At 36.9% G+C, this 16578-nt stretch overlaps 3 protein-coding genes across 4 annotated transcripts in view; all 3 read right to left on the bottom strand.

Moving 5' to 3' along the window:
* Positions 2703-10398, bottom strand: LOC109229274 (histone-lysine N-methyltransferase ATXR2). 2 transcript variants are annotated; one of them, XM_019394661.1, is made up of 15 exons: positions 10055-10398; positions 9885-9960; positions 9248-9333; positions 8779-9128; positions 7949-8061; positions 7811-7842; positions 7428-7570; positions 6383-6470; positions 5491-5539; positions 5337-5391; positions 4800-4869; positions 4647-4716; positions 3759-3835; positions 3198-3254; positions 2703-3071 (listed from the first exon to the last, which is right to left on the bottom strand). In XM_019394661.1, the coding sequence occupies exons 1-15, from the start codon at positions 10136-10138 to the stop codon at positions 2964-2966; spliced, it is 1458 nt and encodes a 485-aa protein (XP_019250206.1). In that variant the 5' UTR covers positions 10139-10398; the 3' UTR covers positions 2703-2963. The 2 variants fall into 2 exon arrangements, with proteins under 2 accessions (XP_019250206.1, XP_019250207.1); XM_019394662.1 differs by having other exon boundaries at positions 7811-7815.
* Positions 10658-13767, bottom strand: LOC109229272 (pentatricopeptide repeat-containing protein At1g71460, chloroplastic). The gene has a single exon (XM_019394658.1). It carries the CDS (start codon positions 13272-13274, stop codon positions 11244-11246), a length of 2031 nt encoding a protein of 676 aa, XP_019250203.1. The 5' UTR covers positions 13275-13767; the 3' UTR covers positions 10658-11243.
* The window catches only part of LOC109229273 (peroxisome biogenesis protein 22), a 10175-nt gene continuing 7448 nt past the window's right edge, over positions 13852-16578 (bottom strand). The window contains exons 7-8 of the mRNA XM_019394660.1: positions 15913-16014; positions 13852-14227 (exon numbers count right to left, since the gene is read on the bottom strand). Coding sequence (XP_019250205.1) covers positions 14123-14227; positions 15913-16014 — 207 coding nt within the window. The 3' untranslated portion in view covers positions 13852-14122. The remainder of the gene's footprint in view (positions 14228-15912; positions 16015-16578) is intronic.

Raw genomic sequence — 16578 nt, 5'->3', positions numbered from 1 at the left:
TGGGATTTTGAGCCCCAAAGTTGAAAAATGGTAAATCCTTGATTTGAGGGTCGATGCATGGACGAAATTGGATGAATTTCTGGATATAGACCAAATGAGTTATGGGCAATATTTACTTTCAATAATTTATAGAATCCGGGCACGTGGGCACGAGGGTGATTTTTATCGACTTTTCGATCGGGGTCAGGAATTGTTATGAATTGGATTGTAATGAGTAATTGAACCTATATTAATGGATTTGAATAATTATTGGCTAGATTTGGAGCATTTAGCATCGATTCGAGTCTTCGGAAGGACGTGGACTGCCGGTTATGGATCTTCGGAGTGAGGTGAGTCTCCTTTCTAACCTTGTAAGAGGGAATTGTCCCCATAGGTGAAATAATAGATTATGTGCTCCTATTTGTGGGGGCTACATACGCACGAGGTGACGAGAGTCCGTGCGTAGCTACTAGTATGTGTAAGTTCGAGTAGTCTAGGACCCAAAAGCATATTATACTTGGAATAATTGCAATCTTATAGACAGTTGAATTTCTTAAATCCTATCGAATTGGTAAATGAATTTCTAAGAGGATTAAATTTTATTCCTTGAATCATAAAAAGAGAATTGGCTTCTGATGGGATAAATGTTCCCCATAAAATTCTTAATTTGCTATTTGAGCATGTACTTCTATGTGTACCTGCGTCGCATGTATGGTACGTGAGCAGGGTAATTGTCTATTTAAATTTGACCGCGTCGCATGTATGATTCGCGAGCGGGGTAATAGATCCATCTATGGTTCGGGCCGCTCGACCCTCGGTAGTGCACATTTTACATTTATGTTGGATCGGGCCGTACGACCTCGGCATGAGTTGCGCATGTTTGATTTGTTTGTCTTGAGATTTATTGATATTGCCATCTACTCTCCCCGACTTGAGATAATTGCTAATTAATGGATTATGAATCCGGAGACTTTTAGTAAAAAGGGAACTTTTATCTGTTTCGTAATTCATTTGAATCTACTGTTGTCCTTAATAAATTCGTGAGTCATCGCTTTAATAATATTATTATTTGACCATTAGTAAGTGTCGAAGTTGCCATCTCGTCTCTACTTCTTCGAGATTAGGCGGGATACTTACTGAGTACATGTTGTTTTCGTACTCATGCTACACTTGCTGTGCATTTTGTTGCACGGGTACAGGTATTTCTATTGGCCCATTGGGCGTAGCAGCACGGGCGACCCAGAGACTAGGTGAGCTGTATTTTCTCGAGGCGACCCGCAGCTAGTATAGTCTCTTTCAGAATTGTATTTACTTTCTGTCCATTTGTGTTCCGGGCAGCTGTTGTACTTTATTCAAATTCTTAAAAAATGCTCATGCACTTGTGACATCGGGTTCTGGGATGGTTTTGAATATTTTGTATTAATTGCTTATCATTTAATTTGAATTGAAGCGGTTATCTTTTTATTTATAAAAATGGAGGAAAATCATAGATTTCAAGAGTATTAAAACGAGAATTTAATTAAGTAATTTGGTTGGCTTGCCTGACAGTGGTGTCCGGCGCCATCACGACCCTTAGTGGATTTTGGGTCGTGACAATCAAAATCTTTGTATCTCCCAACGCTATCTCTCCGACCATTGAGTTGAAGCATAGTCACCAATTTTCACATTATATCGCAAAATTTAATTCAATTGTAGAGAAAACAATTACGCAATCCTATGATAACTTTAGAATGTAGCTAATTGTTTGCAATTGTTTTCTTCAGAAGCTTTTTTTTAGTTTGTTGACTTGTTTATGGAAAATCAGAGGAAATCTGCGTAATAGAAGGATTCTACAGATATGTTGCCTTGATTATGGTGCGATGATTGCGTATGAAATTTCTAACTGAAATATAAGCTATCCCAAAATCGCGCGTCTAAATAAGGAAGTCTACCGAAGAAAGGAGTCTATTTTAAACGAATGTATATTTTTTGTAGCTAAAACATGTTTAGGTCGGGTAAATTCCAAAATTGAGACAATTTTAGTAATAAGGTTTCAAATAGTGTTATAAGAAAAAAAAAATCCCGTCAAACAATTGCCCCAATATCATATGAAAAATTGAGTAACTTTTACTTTCGAAACTTTGGATCTAATCTGACCGTATTGTTAAAATTTACACAAAAAAGAGTCAATTGTATCATCTTCGGGAGGGAGCCTTGGAGCACCATTGTTGTCGTTTAACATACAAGTCACGTGTTTGAGGTGTGAAAACAACCACTAATACTTGCATTAAGGTAAGTTGTCTACATCACACCCTTTAGGCTGCAGCTCTTTCGTGGACCTTGTGTGAACACAAAATATCTTATACACCAGGCTACCACCCAAATCCGTGAACATAAAATATCTTATACACCAGGCTACCACCCAAATCCCATTTATGAAATTATATTGGCTTTATTGTTGTTAATCGTATCAGTTCCACAAACAAAGACAGGTATTTTGACAATTTCACCTATTATTTATTTCGATCAAGGAAAACTGTCTATACACTATGATCATGATTTCTGTTTATCAATGTCTATCTTACTTACGTATGTCATCAATTTGGATTTTCAACGTATTTTTTTCTCATTTGTTACAAAATTTTCCGTTTAAATAATTGGTCAAATATTATGCCCCGCCTCTAAACTGTAGTTTTTATTTATATTTAGTATTAGTGACGAAAATTAGTGTATTTCATAAGAAAGAATCACAAAAACGGGCTTCTTACCTCTTTGTAGTCATTTCTCTAAACAACTGTAGCCGGACACTTTTACTAACAATTTCATGGAATTTTTCTAGCCAAAATTTTCTTCAGTCTACCCTTTCAATTTTCTCAGGAAACAAACAATAGGTTTATCAAGTTTTATGCTTAACTATATCAAGGACAATTTGTTTAAAGGGAAAGGGTAAAAGATACCCCTTTACTATACGAAATTCTCTCAAAGAAGCTGCCTTTAATCTTTAATTAGGCTTCCTCTAGACACTTGGAGCATCGACATCTAAAACCATAGTCTGCAAGTAATGCCTGTCTCTCTTCAAAAGGCAGGTCCTCGTCTATATATGAAATGGTTATCTGCATATATCAATTAAATAGTTAAAATTCTTTTCCCTTGCCCTGCGGAGCTTATAAAGAAGTGAATCCACAATAAATTCTCCAAAGCATAATAGATTTGTAACTATAAACACAAGTTAAAGCTACCTCTTCTCCTCTGGCAATTGGTTGAAGAGCAATTATAGTTGCTTGGCCATCCCGATCCTAATAATGCAATATCAAACATTTTCACAATCGTCTTATAAATATGTTTCCTGATATGTGCAGAATATGTTACTGAGCAAAATCAACTGCAAAGGGTTAAGAACTTGAAGCCTGTTTAAGCATAGGTTATAAAGATCCAGCTAGATTTTGACTAAATAGAAGAGAAATTAAAGGTATTTTCAAAGTACTGTATCCAAGAATAACTTTCCGCCCTCTGCTATTAACTTCGATATGTGTTCAGAAAACGATTTGTCCATAAATTTTCTACTTTCAAGAATGTCGGAAACAACACTGAAACAGGGGCAACAGACCCTAACCAAGTCGCAAACGCAATGCCTGCTTGCAGAAAATTAAATTCACTAACAATTTCTCTGCTTCATGGGTTTCATTTTTTGCCTGTAATCAAGTCTTCTTTTGTACGTCTAGTTCTTTCTCCTTATTTAAAGAGGTTATTCCATTGAGAGAAGAAAAAGTAAGTCAGAATATGCAGATATCAGAACATACCTCTTCTCGCTTAAAAGCTTTTGCATTAGGTCTGCACGAATGGTTCATACAGCTTTGCAAGGGGAAAAATGCAGTACCTTTAATCAAAGATTGATTGTGGTTATGATTCAGAGAAGTACACTAAAACTAGGAAGAACCACACTAGAAAAGTAAAGAGGAGGCATGGTGAGCAAAATAATTGACACAATTAGACGCATAACGTTGAAAAAAGATTCCCCGCAGCAGGTTACATACTTTCCAATAAATAATTATTCTAAATAAAGCAACTAACATGTATAAACACTCCCAAATTAATAAAATAGAGAAAATCGGGTTTCATGTTCTTTATCATATTGCAGAAGGAGAAAGGAAGCGCCATTGTACTAATCATTCCTTGTGTATCAATTGAAATGCTGGCAGCAAAGGTCTACCCCTTCTCCCGGACGAACTTCTAAGATTGCCTAGGGCATACAAATGATATTTGTATCTTGCAGAATTCAAAAGCAATGCACAACTCAACAACCAATGCAGGTCAGAGAAAATGCACCCTATCAGCTAAGAGATTGTCACAAAATGCAAGAGCCAGACACAGTTCCAAAACATGATGTCTCCTTTCTAAATAGAACTCAGATATTTAAGCTTGTGTAATCACAGTTATCTGTAATTGTACATTATCTCCAGCCTCCACCCCTGGCACCATATATTTATTCCCAACTACAACTTTGTCCTTTCTAGATATTAACAATGGATGATATTTTTATTTATCAAAGAGAAAAAAGGTATGGAAGATATCCAGGGGCAGGTTTGTGTTCAAATAAGGACCTAAAATGACAGTTCCAATGCCCAGATATTAAAAGAAAAAAAGAAAAAACTCTATATCTACTTTATGTGTCACACATCATAGTTTACCTTGACAACAAATCGAATAGTCATCACCAAGAGCATCCAGGATAGGCTTTGTAGTTTGCTCAGCCTCTTCCTGCCAATTTATTGTAAAAGTAATGCTGTCAAATTTCTGCATGCTACTAAGCTTCACAAGCACATAAAAAAATTGGTTCTAACCTTTCCAGGGAGAGGAAGATCATCAATGTAGAGAAAGTAATCCTCCACTGGTGACTCTACCACCAAATCACTATTAACAAGCAAAGGCTTTACAAGTAAGTTCACAACAATTCATAAAAGAACAAACTTTAAACGGAATTAAAAAAAGTATAAAAACGCAGCATTCCAAAGGACATCTAGCAGTCAAAAATAATATGTGCAAGCTCATCATCCGTCAATTTACGCTATTCCAAATTAATGTCCACTTTTTGAGAAGGAGCAAACTATATAAACCAAAATATTATCTGGAGATGGCTCGTATACTTCTCACCGCTGCTTTTAATTATTCTAGCCCTAATAATTTCAAAGAATACGTTATAAAACAAAAACTCTCCTGCCATAGTAATAAACTTGGCAACTCAAATTAGGAGATTCATTTTGGAAGAGGTAAAATATTATTTTGTATGCTTCAGAGTTGCAGAAAAGTGAAACAATCATCAGGTTTATTGCACGCATGCTGAAACATGAAGGCGGTAGTTTGATGGTTCATGAACTTACAGGTTATTCAGCTCAAACATGCCAATAATATGACCATACATTTCAAGGGAGAGTACTGGTAAGAGTCAAGGATTCCATATTGAACCACATAAGTATCGAGAACAACACTACAGATAAGAGGAGCAGTCAACTGATTGAAAAATAATCAGGATACATGGCTTGCATTCCTCGTCAAAGATAGCTGCCTTGAGGAGCTGCAGAGACTGGATAATACAAACTGATAAATCAAATTTCAGTATAGAAAGCAAAGAAGCAAGACCAATGAAATGCAGATATATTAGAAAACAAAATATACAGGTACTAAGGTTCATATATAACGCAGTAACAGAGCACAAAAGTTTAACTTATAAGCAGGACTTATACAACATAGCCTTTTCTTCCAATTGACTCGCTACATTAAGACCATAGTGTTATTACATCCTTGGAAAGCAATTGAACAATAGTTCTGTCAAAACTGACACTCAGATTAGGCGATACACAGTTTACTCCAGGCAACATCTGAACAATCTTGATTCTTAGGAGAAAACTGATGATGCATGAGATAATCAGAATGAAAATTCATTCATGCAATTTTAGCTTATGATTGCTCTCTTTGTATCTTGCACATTTATTTAGAATGAGGTTTGTAGCACGCAGCTTTCACATCAATTACTGTAGGAATAGTAGGCTCCATTATCTTCCGGAACAAAAAACCAGTCTATTCTTCACATCTAAATAAAATTAAGGAAGAAGGTTCTTCCTGCTCGAACTGGTCCCTGAAGGCCAAAGATGGAAGAGACCTTATAAAGAGGAGAGCTGCAACACATACATCTATTTCAGCCAAAATAGAAGAAAGCAGATCCTTTTTTGGTCTACTATAAGAGTCCACTTGCCACCCCAAGAAGGGCAGTACAACAATTTTTACTGATGATCAATGACAGGTGGCAATACTACTCTTACGAGGCTGAAGCTGACAAATTAGAGATGCTTCAGCACATTACTAGCAGATCGAAGTGACAGTTAAAAACGCAAGCAGGTTGCTGACAGAATTTACAAAGGAAGATTACCGTGAAAGCCAGCTCTTTTATTTGCATTCTAAATGATGCTTCATCAGAACCATCAACATCGTCTGGCAAAGCAATGCAATCCCACCACCTACACAAAAAGTCACTTTACACCATGAGCAACTTGACAGGTAGGATAATCGTGCATCAGCCTGGCACAGAACCCCAATATTCCTCATAGAAGGATTATACTATTTCAAAAAGTTAAACAAAACTTTTCAGTTTTAGAAAGTGGTGGCGCTCTGAATCTTATTATAATAATACTCATAAAAAATGTGTTACCCTTGTATATTTTACCATTTCAAAAGACAAAAATAAAAAATAAACATGTCACCCTTATAACACAGTTACACCACAAAATTTCAAGTTATTCATCATAGACAAAAATGCAGAAGCCTTAAAAGACAAGTAATTTTGACTTGGAGCTTATAGGCTCATTGTTGTTATTATCCTTATGAAATAATGTAGGAAGGGCTTCTACGTTGATTCATGTCGTGGCCAATTTTGGTTTATTGAAAAGGTAAATTTTATATATATGTATCAGCATCAAGTGTATGCCAGTATAGACATCTGTAATTGCCCTAATTTATAGAAGGCAAACCAAGGGAAAAAGCCTATCAAGGGTCTAATATTAGCAAACCTTAGAAGTTCTTGAAAAGGACGACTAAAAGAGCCAATGGTTTCATTACCAAATATGATTAATCCCTCAGAGAGTTGACCAAATTTTAAGCTATTTCAAATTTACAATATTTACCTACTTCAATATTACCATCAAAGGTGAGAATAGTATTCTTCACCACTTTGTTGCAACAGGAGACTATGAGTAAATCTTTTAGCAAAGGTGGTCCATAAAGTGGATTGATATAGGTGCAAGTTCTGCAGTCATGCTAGCCGTCATCATGCAGGATGTAATTCAGGTAAGACAAATAAGATATTAATATTTGGACTATAATTCGCACTTTCATTAAGACCGCATAGGTTTTGCATCAAAGGGGTCAAGCTTCATTTTATCGCAACTTGTGAAGAGTGACAAAAAGATTTTAAGTACCTTCTCTTGTATCCCATGGACACTGGCTTCCACGCCTCCAGCAGTAAAGAAAAATCCCTGCTTTCCGAAATAACATGCTTCCCTTTTCCCTCATGACGACTTTCTTTCAAATTCCTGTGTCTCAAGATGGTGAAAGAAATCACCTATAACACAAGAATGTGTTTGTAAAAAACTTGCTTAAGCAGGTTCCAGCACATAGTAAGACATACAAACACAGAGGTCTATGCCTTCACATATGCACCTCATTTTCCTAAGGAGAATTGCAACATGAAAATTTAACAAGAGGAAAGATGCAAGACATAAGAAAGACAGGAAATGATCTATTCTTCTAAAACACTTTGAAGATTGACAGGAAAAGGAAACAAGAAAAGGAAAGGACTTACCTTTGCTGCAAGAAGGAAAATGTCATTTGTATCTGGCAGAAGAAACCAGAAAAGGTAACAGCTTGAAAAACAAGATATACAGGTAGGCAGGTTATAAACTAGACTACATAACAGGTAGCAGCCACATTAGAGCCTTACCATTAGCATGTTCCATGAATTTCAGAAGCGCTTTTGTGCTTGATGACTTTGACCCCTCCCCTGTACATAGCAAAGAATGAAAAGACTCCCAATCAGCCTCAGCGCATGATTTGCTGCGAAAAATGAAGAAGAAAAGGTTAGCACTCTATTCAATCAGTGACGTTCAAGTAAATTAACAACAAGAGTCATTAGGTGGTACTATGAGGAGCAAAAACATGAAGAAACAAGTTCAACTCACAGAAGAGGTTTTCAATACCTAAAGCTATCTATCATTTTGAATAGCATATGGATACAACCAGAGACAATGTCGTACCAAGAGGTGTTCATCTGTTTTATCATTTACAGTTACAGTTCAATATTCTAATTTTAGCGGCTGAGGCAGACACCTGAGAAAACCCTGCAATAATGATTCTCATATAGCAACATGCAAGTTGTTCCTATCAGAGCAGCATTTGTGCCGAAGATCTATAATACTGTTACCAATTTAAAGAAAAAGCAAGTTGTTCCTCAATGTAGCCGATAAAAGGAAACACAATGAAGAGAGAAAAAACCTTCAATTGACACAAGATGGAAGCATTATGGTGTTGAAAAGATCCTCTTAAACAAGACAAAAAATGTGTCAAGAACTTTTTATGTCATGCCATGCAGCGCCATTGGCATATTACAGTTAATTTTGACTGAATATATATATATATATATATATATATATATATATATAGAGTCTTTTGAGAATGTATAATTTCAAATTTCAATAGAAAATGAAATTTTGATGCTTTGCAGTCTTCAATGAAATTTTTATGCAAATTATGGAAAAATAGCTGAATGTTTACCTGCAATAGTAGTTCTCTTTACATCCACCAGGACAAGAAACAATTGGAGGCAATGGGAACTTCTCAGAATATGGTAGTTGCATCTCACCATTAAACAATGACTCGACCACATCCTTAGGGAGAGGAATTTTATCTTTTGAAGGGCTAGAAGCACATTTTCCAGAAACTTGCTGATCTTCTACATCAGAATCATCTTCACCAACAGATGAACCAGAGTTATAACAATCTTTTTGCATGTGAGACTCGCTGTTTGGGGAGACACCCAGCTGTTCTAAAAATAGCTTCCTCCCAATTTGAAGTTCTATTGACCCAATAAAGCAGAAGCAATAACTACATACCAAACAGTCTACCTGCCACAAGCAAAAGATCAAGGTGAAGCTTGTCAACCAAAAAGGGAGTGAAAAAAATATAAAAGTTGGATGATTACTGTGAGCAAGAACATGTGTGTTGCTAGTTCAATCACCAATACCTTATTTGAAGAATGTTGGGCACCAGCAAGCATTTGATCCTTCAAAACAAGGTCCGACTCTTTGAAGTCTGTCTCAGCATAAACCCCTGCGGCGCCACTAGTCTCAATATAGCGCTCATTAATAATAAAACTCACAAAAGAACTGAACTTTAGTAACTACCACATCATGTTACTAGCAGATGACAAACCAAATATTAGTAAGCAAACCCACATTTTGAAATTCCCTATCAAGTGTTTAACTTTAGTCGCATATCAAACATTAGACAATCAATCAATCAAAAACACCTCAACACAAAACTAGTTTGTGTGCCTATATCAATCCTCTATATCCATGCTGCTCTATTCGTGCCCATGGACAAACAACAATACAACAACTATGTCTCAGTCACAAACAAGTTGGGCTCGGTTAAACGAATTCTCATTGACCATGTTTCCTCATTTAATTTCATATCATGCCAACATTGTACAAAATAAAAATAAAATGAAAAGTAATAGAAGCTCTCAATATTTCCTACTAGCATAAGAACACACATAAAAGATAAAATAAGTGTCTCAACACTAAATGAAACTTTTTTATCCAGTCTTTCTGTTGATAAAACTGATGCAGCGGTAATCAAAGAAAAGGAGAAGGAATTACCCTTTCCATGGTATGCAGTAGGTTTAACTTTGAGGCAGCGGCATTGTCTAGTGGCTAATAGCTCTTCAAAATACTTCTGTGAACATTTATCAAACAGCTAACAGACTAAAACACACTTGAACTAAAGCGTTTACTCCAAAGAAAGTGAAAAAGGAGACAAGAGTTGATGCCTGGACTTCGTGAGGAGAAGGCGGCTCGAGAAGTGCCGCAATTTGGTCGGAGAACTGCTTATCGATTGGGCAAATTATTTCCATCGATTGGACTCCGGCAGAGAATTGTGGAGTTTGCAGAAAAAGCAGTGTCCTTTAAGCTGCTGCTAATGTGTGACGGCGTTTCCCCCAGTTCCTATTTAAACTGTACACTCGTTTTTCCCACTAAATTGAGTAGACTTCCTCTAATGTCATGAAATTTACAGTTGGTGGGTGTATACTTCTACTGTCCCGACCAACTTGTGCCGCCTCAATTATCTTATCGGGTATTTTGACTTGAGTCACCTAGGAGTAATATTTTTGGCACCCAGGCTTGGTCACCTAGTGTTTTTTGACTTATAGTTCTCCGCCCGCTTCATTTAACTTCTACTTTAATTTATTTTTTGATCACTTTTTTTGTTTATTGTTATATATATATATATATATATATATATATATTATCATTTAAATGTAATTATCGATATTTTTAGTCATCTTGGTACTATTACGAAAATAATCTCTGCAGTGTTGCTCCTTCAAAAAGAGAGACCGCAGTACTTTCACAACAAAAGTTGAGCATTTTGAAATTTCTCACAGTATTATTAAAATGAGGATAGATGAAAAATTGTGCAAGAACAAAATGATAGAGATGTCGCTACTAGTTTGATGAATGACATTGTGGATTTCAAACATTATACAACCTGCTGTTTTCACAGCAAAATTAAGTGAATATGACCATGGTGCTATTCTGATTTTTCTGAGCTCGCTTCCCTTGATCTTAACTGAACTGCCTTTAAAGGTACAACCTTAAGCCATCACTCAGTAGATTTACATATACGGAGTTTTATACAATAAAGCTTTTCAAAGCAAGAATTGGTAGAGTGGAGCTATGGAAGGGTAAGTAAGACCAGCACCATTTGAATCTGTATTAACATCTCCCACTAGATGCAAATCACTTCCATGAGAAGTTCCACATTAAACGCAGCTTCTCATTTCAAAGGTCCTTTCTCATGCTCCATATGTGTAACCTTTCAGTTTGAAGAATTATTACTCTTTCCTAATGTTTATTGAAAGAGAACAGCAAAATCCACTGCAGGCGACTGGTCTGGATCTACTGTATGCATAACCGTGTCTGATCAACATGCAATAAAGCCAATCTTTCTCCTCTACATCATGCTAAGGATTGCTTGAGAAGCACAAACTTTTCAGCCTCCTCAATTCGACCAACATGATATAGAAGGTTAATAATGCTAGTATAATGGTCTTCAGATGCCTTTATCTTATATTTTCGTGTCATCATAGTGAAGAATTGACAGCCCTCATCAGCAAATCCAGCTTGCTCACAAATAGAGAAAACAACTTTAAAAGTAAAATGATTTGGGTTAAAACCCTTCGATATCATCTGCTTAAACACGCTTATTGCTTCTCCATATTGGCCATTCAATCCATAAGCCTCAATAATAGCAGTCCAAGTCATAGATCCTTTGACAGCTATTGCATCAAAGGAGATCCTCGATTTATCAATTGCACCACAACCCCCATACATCTTCACAAGTTCTGCAGAAACAAAAGGTACAGATGCTATATCTTTCTTCAGAATTTGACCATGTACTTCTCTCCCAAGTTTCAAAAGTCCTAATTTTCCACAAACACTTAAAATCCTTCCCATTGCAACAGAGTCTGCCCGGTGCTTTGACAACTGCATTGACCGAAAAACAGCAAGTGCTTCCTCCAGACACCCAGAGTCAATATATGAATCCATCATGGCTGTCCATGATATAACATTCCTCTTCTCCATGCTCGCAAAAACTCTAGATGAATATTGAAGCAAACCACACTTTGAGTACATCATCATTAGGGAAGTAGCTACAGATGCATTAGGCAAAAAACCATTTTTCACTGCGTAAGCATGAATCTCTTTCCCTTGCTTTAATACCTTCAGTTTCCCACAAACAGGGAGGACGGTGGCAACAGTTACAAGATCAGGCTTAAAACCTTCTTGTTGCATCCACACAACTGATCTCAACGCCTGCTCGAGTCTCCCATTTAAGATGTAACCCGAGATTAGAGCAGTCCAAGAAATCGCATTCCTCTCTTTTGACCCATAAAACACCTTTCTTCCTGATACTATATCTCCGCACTTGGAATACATATCAACTAAGGCAGATTGAATGAACAACTGCTTAGAGTATTCCTTTGTCTTGATCACATAAGCATGTACCTCTTGGCCTAGTTTTCTTGCCCATACTTCTCCAATAGCCGGAAGAATAGTTGTTAGAATAACAGAATTCACCTCTAGCCCCTCCTTTATCATCGATCTTGTATACTCCAATGCCTCCCGTTGCAGTCTATTATGAGCAAAACCAGCTATCATCGCACCCCACATAACTACATCCCTGTACTCGACTTCCTCAAACATGCGATGAGCAAGCCTAACTTTGCCACACTTGAAGTACATGTCAATCAAACTAGTCCTAATTATGTCACTTCCTAAAAAACCATTCTTGATCAAAAGTCCATGTGTTTTCAAACCTTGAAAAAGCGCACTAGCACCAGCAAAACTCTTGATCAAACAAGAGAAACTATATACATTCAACTCCACTCCCGATACCCGCATATCCGAAAATGTACCCAAGACATCACGATACTTACGTCCACCCAACACCACATTACCCCTAAGCAACGCATTCCACGGGTACACACTTCTAACAGGCATTTCATCAAACACCTTCTTCGCATCTTCAATACACCCACAAGCTGTATACATGTTAACAATCTTAGTTTGTAGAAACTCATTATTTCCAAGGCCATTAATTCTTATATGGGTATGCACAATTTTAGCAGAACTTAAGGATTTCAAACGAACACAAGCAGCTATAAGGGAAGCAAATGTGGTGGGATTTACGGGAATACCACGATGGTCTAAATAGTCAAGAATAGCAAGTGCTTCTTTGAGCTTGTTTTGGTGGGCAAATCTCTGAATGTCTTTGTAAATGGCATGTGGGTTCTTTGTGTGGACTGATAATAAGTTGGGCAAATTGTAGTGTTTTGGGTATTTTTGGGATGATGATTGTTGTTTTATGTGACGAGAGAAACGTAGATTGTTTACATTATTTGTACGAAAAGAGCGGGGGTCTTGGGAATTTGGAGGATGTTTTAGGTTGGTTTTTGAGGGTAGCGGAATAAGGTTGCAGCTGGTCATCGATTCAGTGAACAAAGTGAATACTTCAGAATTCTGTGGAACTGAAGATAAGATTTAGTGGCTAAAATAAAATAAATACCTGAATGTTTTTGGCGCTAGTGGTTACTGGTACATACCGTAGCGTATTATACTCATACCATTTAGCCTTCAATGCTTTCTACCTGATCAATTCTTTTTACAGGGAAATAGCAATCGAATTATTTCTTTATGTCAGCTTTGTAACTTGCATTGTCCGACAAAATACATTTTCTATTCAGTCAATTTAAACATACAGATTTGGCTCCTGAAACATTAAAGTTGAGAGAGTGGAGCTACGCGGCCAGAGAGGTGTTAGGGATATCTTCGCGCCGCACCGGTGGCCACAAAGGAGACTGGTGGTGGAATGCAGTCTGATTAGGGATATCTTCGGGCCGCACCGGTGGCCACAAAGGAGACTGGTGGTGGAATGCAGTCTGATTCGGGATAGCTCTTCGCTGATACTCCTTTCTGTTTCTTTTAACAAACGGAATTACAAGCTCAAGAGCAACGTAGGCTGATTCGGGACTTTGTAGAGTAAGCGCAAAATAGTAGTACAATATAATGGCACTCACGTCTATGCTTGAAAAGAGATGAGATAGTGATACACAGCAAATTGATGGATTTGTTCAGAGAATACCAGTGTTACAAATAGTGCCCTTTAACCTCAAACTATGAAGCTGTAGGTACCAAGAAAAGCAATTAAAAATGAGAAGTCAAACATATGGAAATTTCTCACATGCCGAAGAGATTTAAGAGGAGAAGAAAAGGAAAAAAAAGAAAGAAAAAAAACTAAAATAAACGAAATTTGCTAGAGCGCTTGTTGGTTGCATCTAAACACTTCCAAAGAACTGCTCCAATGATGTTGAGTTGAAGACATTGATTGCTGTTCTTTCTGGCTTGGTAGCTGAAACGTGTAACTGATATTTGATGAATCTCTGCAACCGGTAAAGAATTAAACATCATTAGGTATAACAAAACAGAAGACACATTGGATCTTAGAATGATCCATCTAATTAGAAGGTTCCTGACAACAGAATTGACCTCTAAAATCTATCTTATAGTAAGCCACTGTATATTCACAAACACGCTTTGTAAAGAAGCAAGACAAGTAACTTCCTGCACGAATGTGGCATTCACATTGTCACAAAATAGTTTGTAAGCCATAGAGACAGAAAATATCAATATGTTTTAACTCTTAGCAGCTTATCTGCCCCACCAATGTATTAGCAATGGTACCATGGAACCGTTGTAAGACTAAACAAATTGCTTCTGCTCCACCAACACCAGCTTTGTTTTTAATACATCCAAAATAAAACCATGTTTCTCCCAACTTATCTAAAATATTGATTATGGATGCATGCGTTACACATGCACACTTGATATCAATGATCTTAACTGTATAAAAGTGCCATTATTTCCATAAGAAGTTTCGGGTAGCACTGTAGCAGGTAAGGGGAAGAAAATGGAAAATTGAGTCTTCAAATATTTCACGTTGAGGAACCAATCTTAACATTTCTGTCTAATATTGCACACACATGCTGGTCAGCATGCACTCCCGTAAAAGAAGATACTCAAATGCAAGAACCACTAAACTATCCCTCTCATCTAGTCCCAATATCTCCTTCATTATGGTCTCTTCATTTACGACGAGCAACAACTATCACTTTAATCTCAAACTAGCTAGGATCGACTATACAAATCCTCTACATTCATTCCATTCTTTTTTTATAACCGTGGTATCCGAGCCAACTTGTGCGCACCTTGACTAATTCCACGGGATACCTACCATCTCCGCCATCACAGGTACCAGGTAACTCTATCTACCAAGGCTTGGACAAATGGGAAGAAATCACCTACTGTTTTTTGCCTCCGCTGGGATTTGGACCCGAGACTTCTCACCCAATGAATTGACCGCTGGGCCATACCCTTGTGTGCCTATATTCATTTCATTCTAGCTGGACCATTCATTCCAATACTCAATAATTATCTTTTAAGAAATATTAGAGGTTCTGTAAATCTTACACTTATCCTTGCATTGACATTTTATTTGATCTCAAATTAGTAGGATCGGCTATAGATCCTCGGCATCCATTCCATAACATTTGAACTATTTCATTCTGGTACTCAATAATTATCCATTAAAACAAATTAGAGGTTCTTAAAACAAGAGATTCTCGAAAGTTTATACTTATCCCGCACTGACATATTTCATTTACAACCAGCATGGAACACAAGTTATAGCTAATGGATAACCTCTGCAATTACAATATGAATTCAATCCGAATTGCTAGCAAACTGCGTCTTTAACAGAAGGTATGGAAGGATAAGGAAGTTTTATAGATTAATTTGAGCAATAGTAGAAAGAGATTGCGAAAATTAATTAGAGCAGTAGTAGAATAGTAGAAAGAGATTGCAAAAATTAATTAGAGCAGTAGTAGAATGATACCATTACAAACAGAGAAGCGGAGAAGAAGAAACACATAACAGATCAATTGGTTGGATTTATCATCTGAACTATTTACACTTTTCAGCTGATTAATTACTTTTATTGAAAGAACAAACAATTAACATGATGATGAGCTCATTGATCAAGTTCTTAGTCAAAGGAAATGAAGAGTACCGCTAGCTGAAAAGTGATTTCCGGATTTGTATCTATGTGCCAATCAGGTTCTAGTTGTCGAACAAAGGATGTGCGTCCAATCTCAGAGCTACAAAATAGAACCTGCATTTCCAGTCCTATCAGTAACATATGATGCATAAAACTAGACAAAAAAATTATGAGGACAATAATAAGTCTACTTTGACCAGGAACTTGATGGACATCAATTAGATGATAGAGATTTGTAAAATGCAAAGCATCACAGGAAATCAGAATTTCCCTCGCAATCTACATTTTTAAAATGGAAAAAGAAATCTTTTCTGAAATGGAATTTCCCTCGCAATTTACATTCTTGATGTGACATCCCGCCGACTTACTTTTGCACCTTTTCAGATTTCAAACCAATATCTTTAACTCTTCTATGTCAAACTTGACATGATAATCAATTAGAACATTTATTCTTAATCTGCATCACACTAGGTCATTACTAGGGAGATGAAGGGCAGTTCAACAGGAAAAAAAAAAAACTCTCTGAAGGTAGTCTACACAGAAGTAAAAAAGGTTCGTCTATACAAAAGCCAACTTGACATGGAACTAAAAAACACAGCAGAAGGCACAAACAGAGGGACTAGCTGTGAATCAAGAGTGATAGCCGTGAAGGCAATTAGCTCCCCCCCCCCCCCCCCC

This window comes from Nicotiana attenuata, chromosome 7, assembly GCF_001879085.1.
Source record: "Nicotiana attenuata strain UT chromosome 7, NIATTr2, whole genome shotgun sequence".
Lineage (NCBI taxonomy): Eukaryota > Viridiplantae > Streptophyta > Magnoliopsida > Solanales > Solanaceae > Nicotiana > Nicotiana attenuata.
Note: the sequence above shows the minus strand (reverse complement) of the source record. Positions and strands in the feature narration are given on the sequence as shown.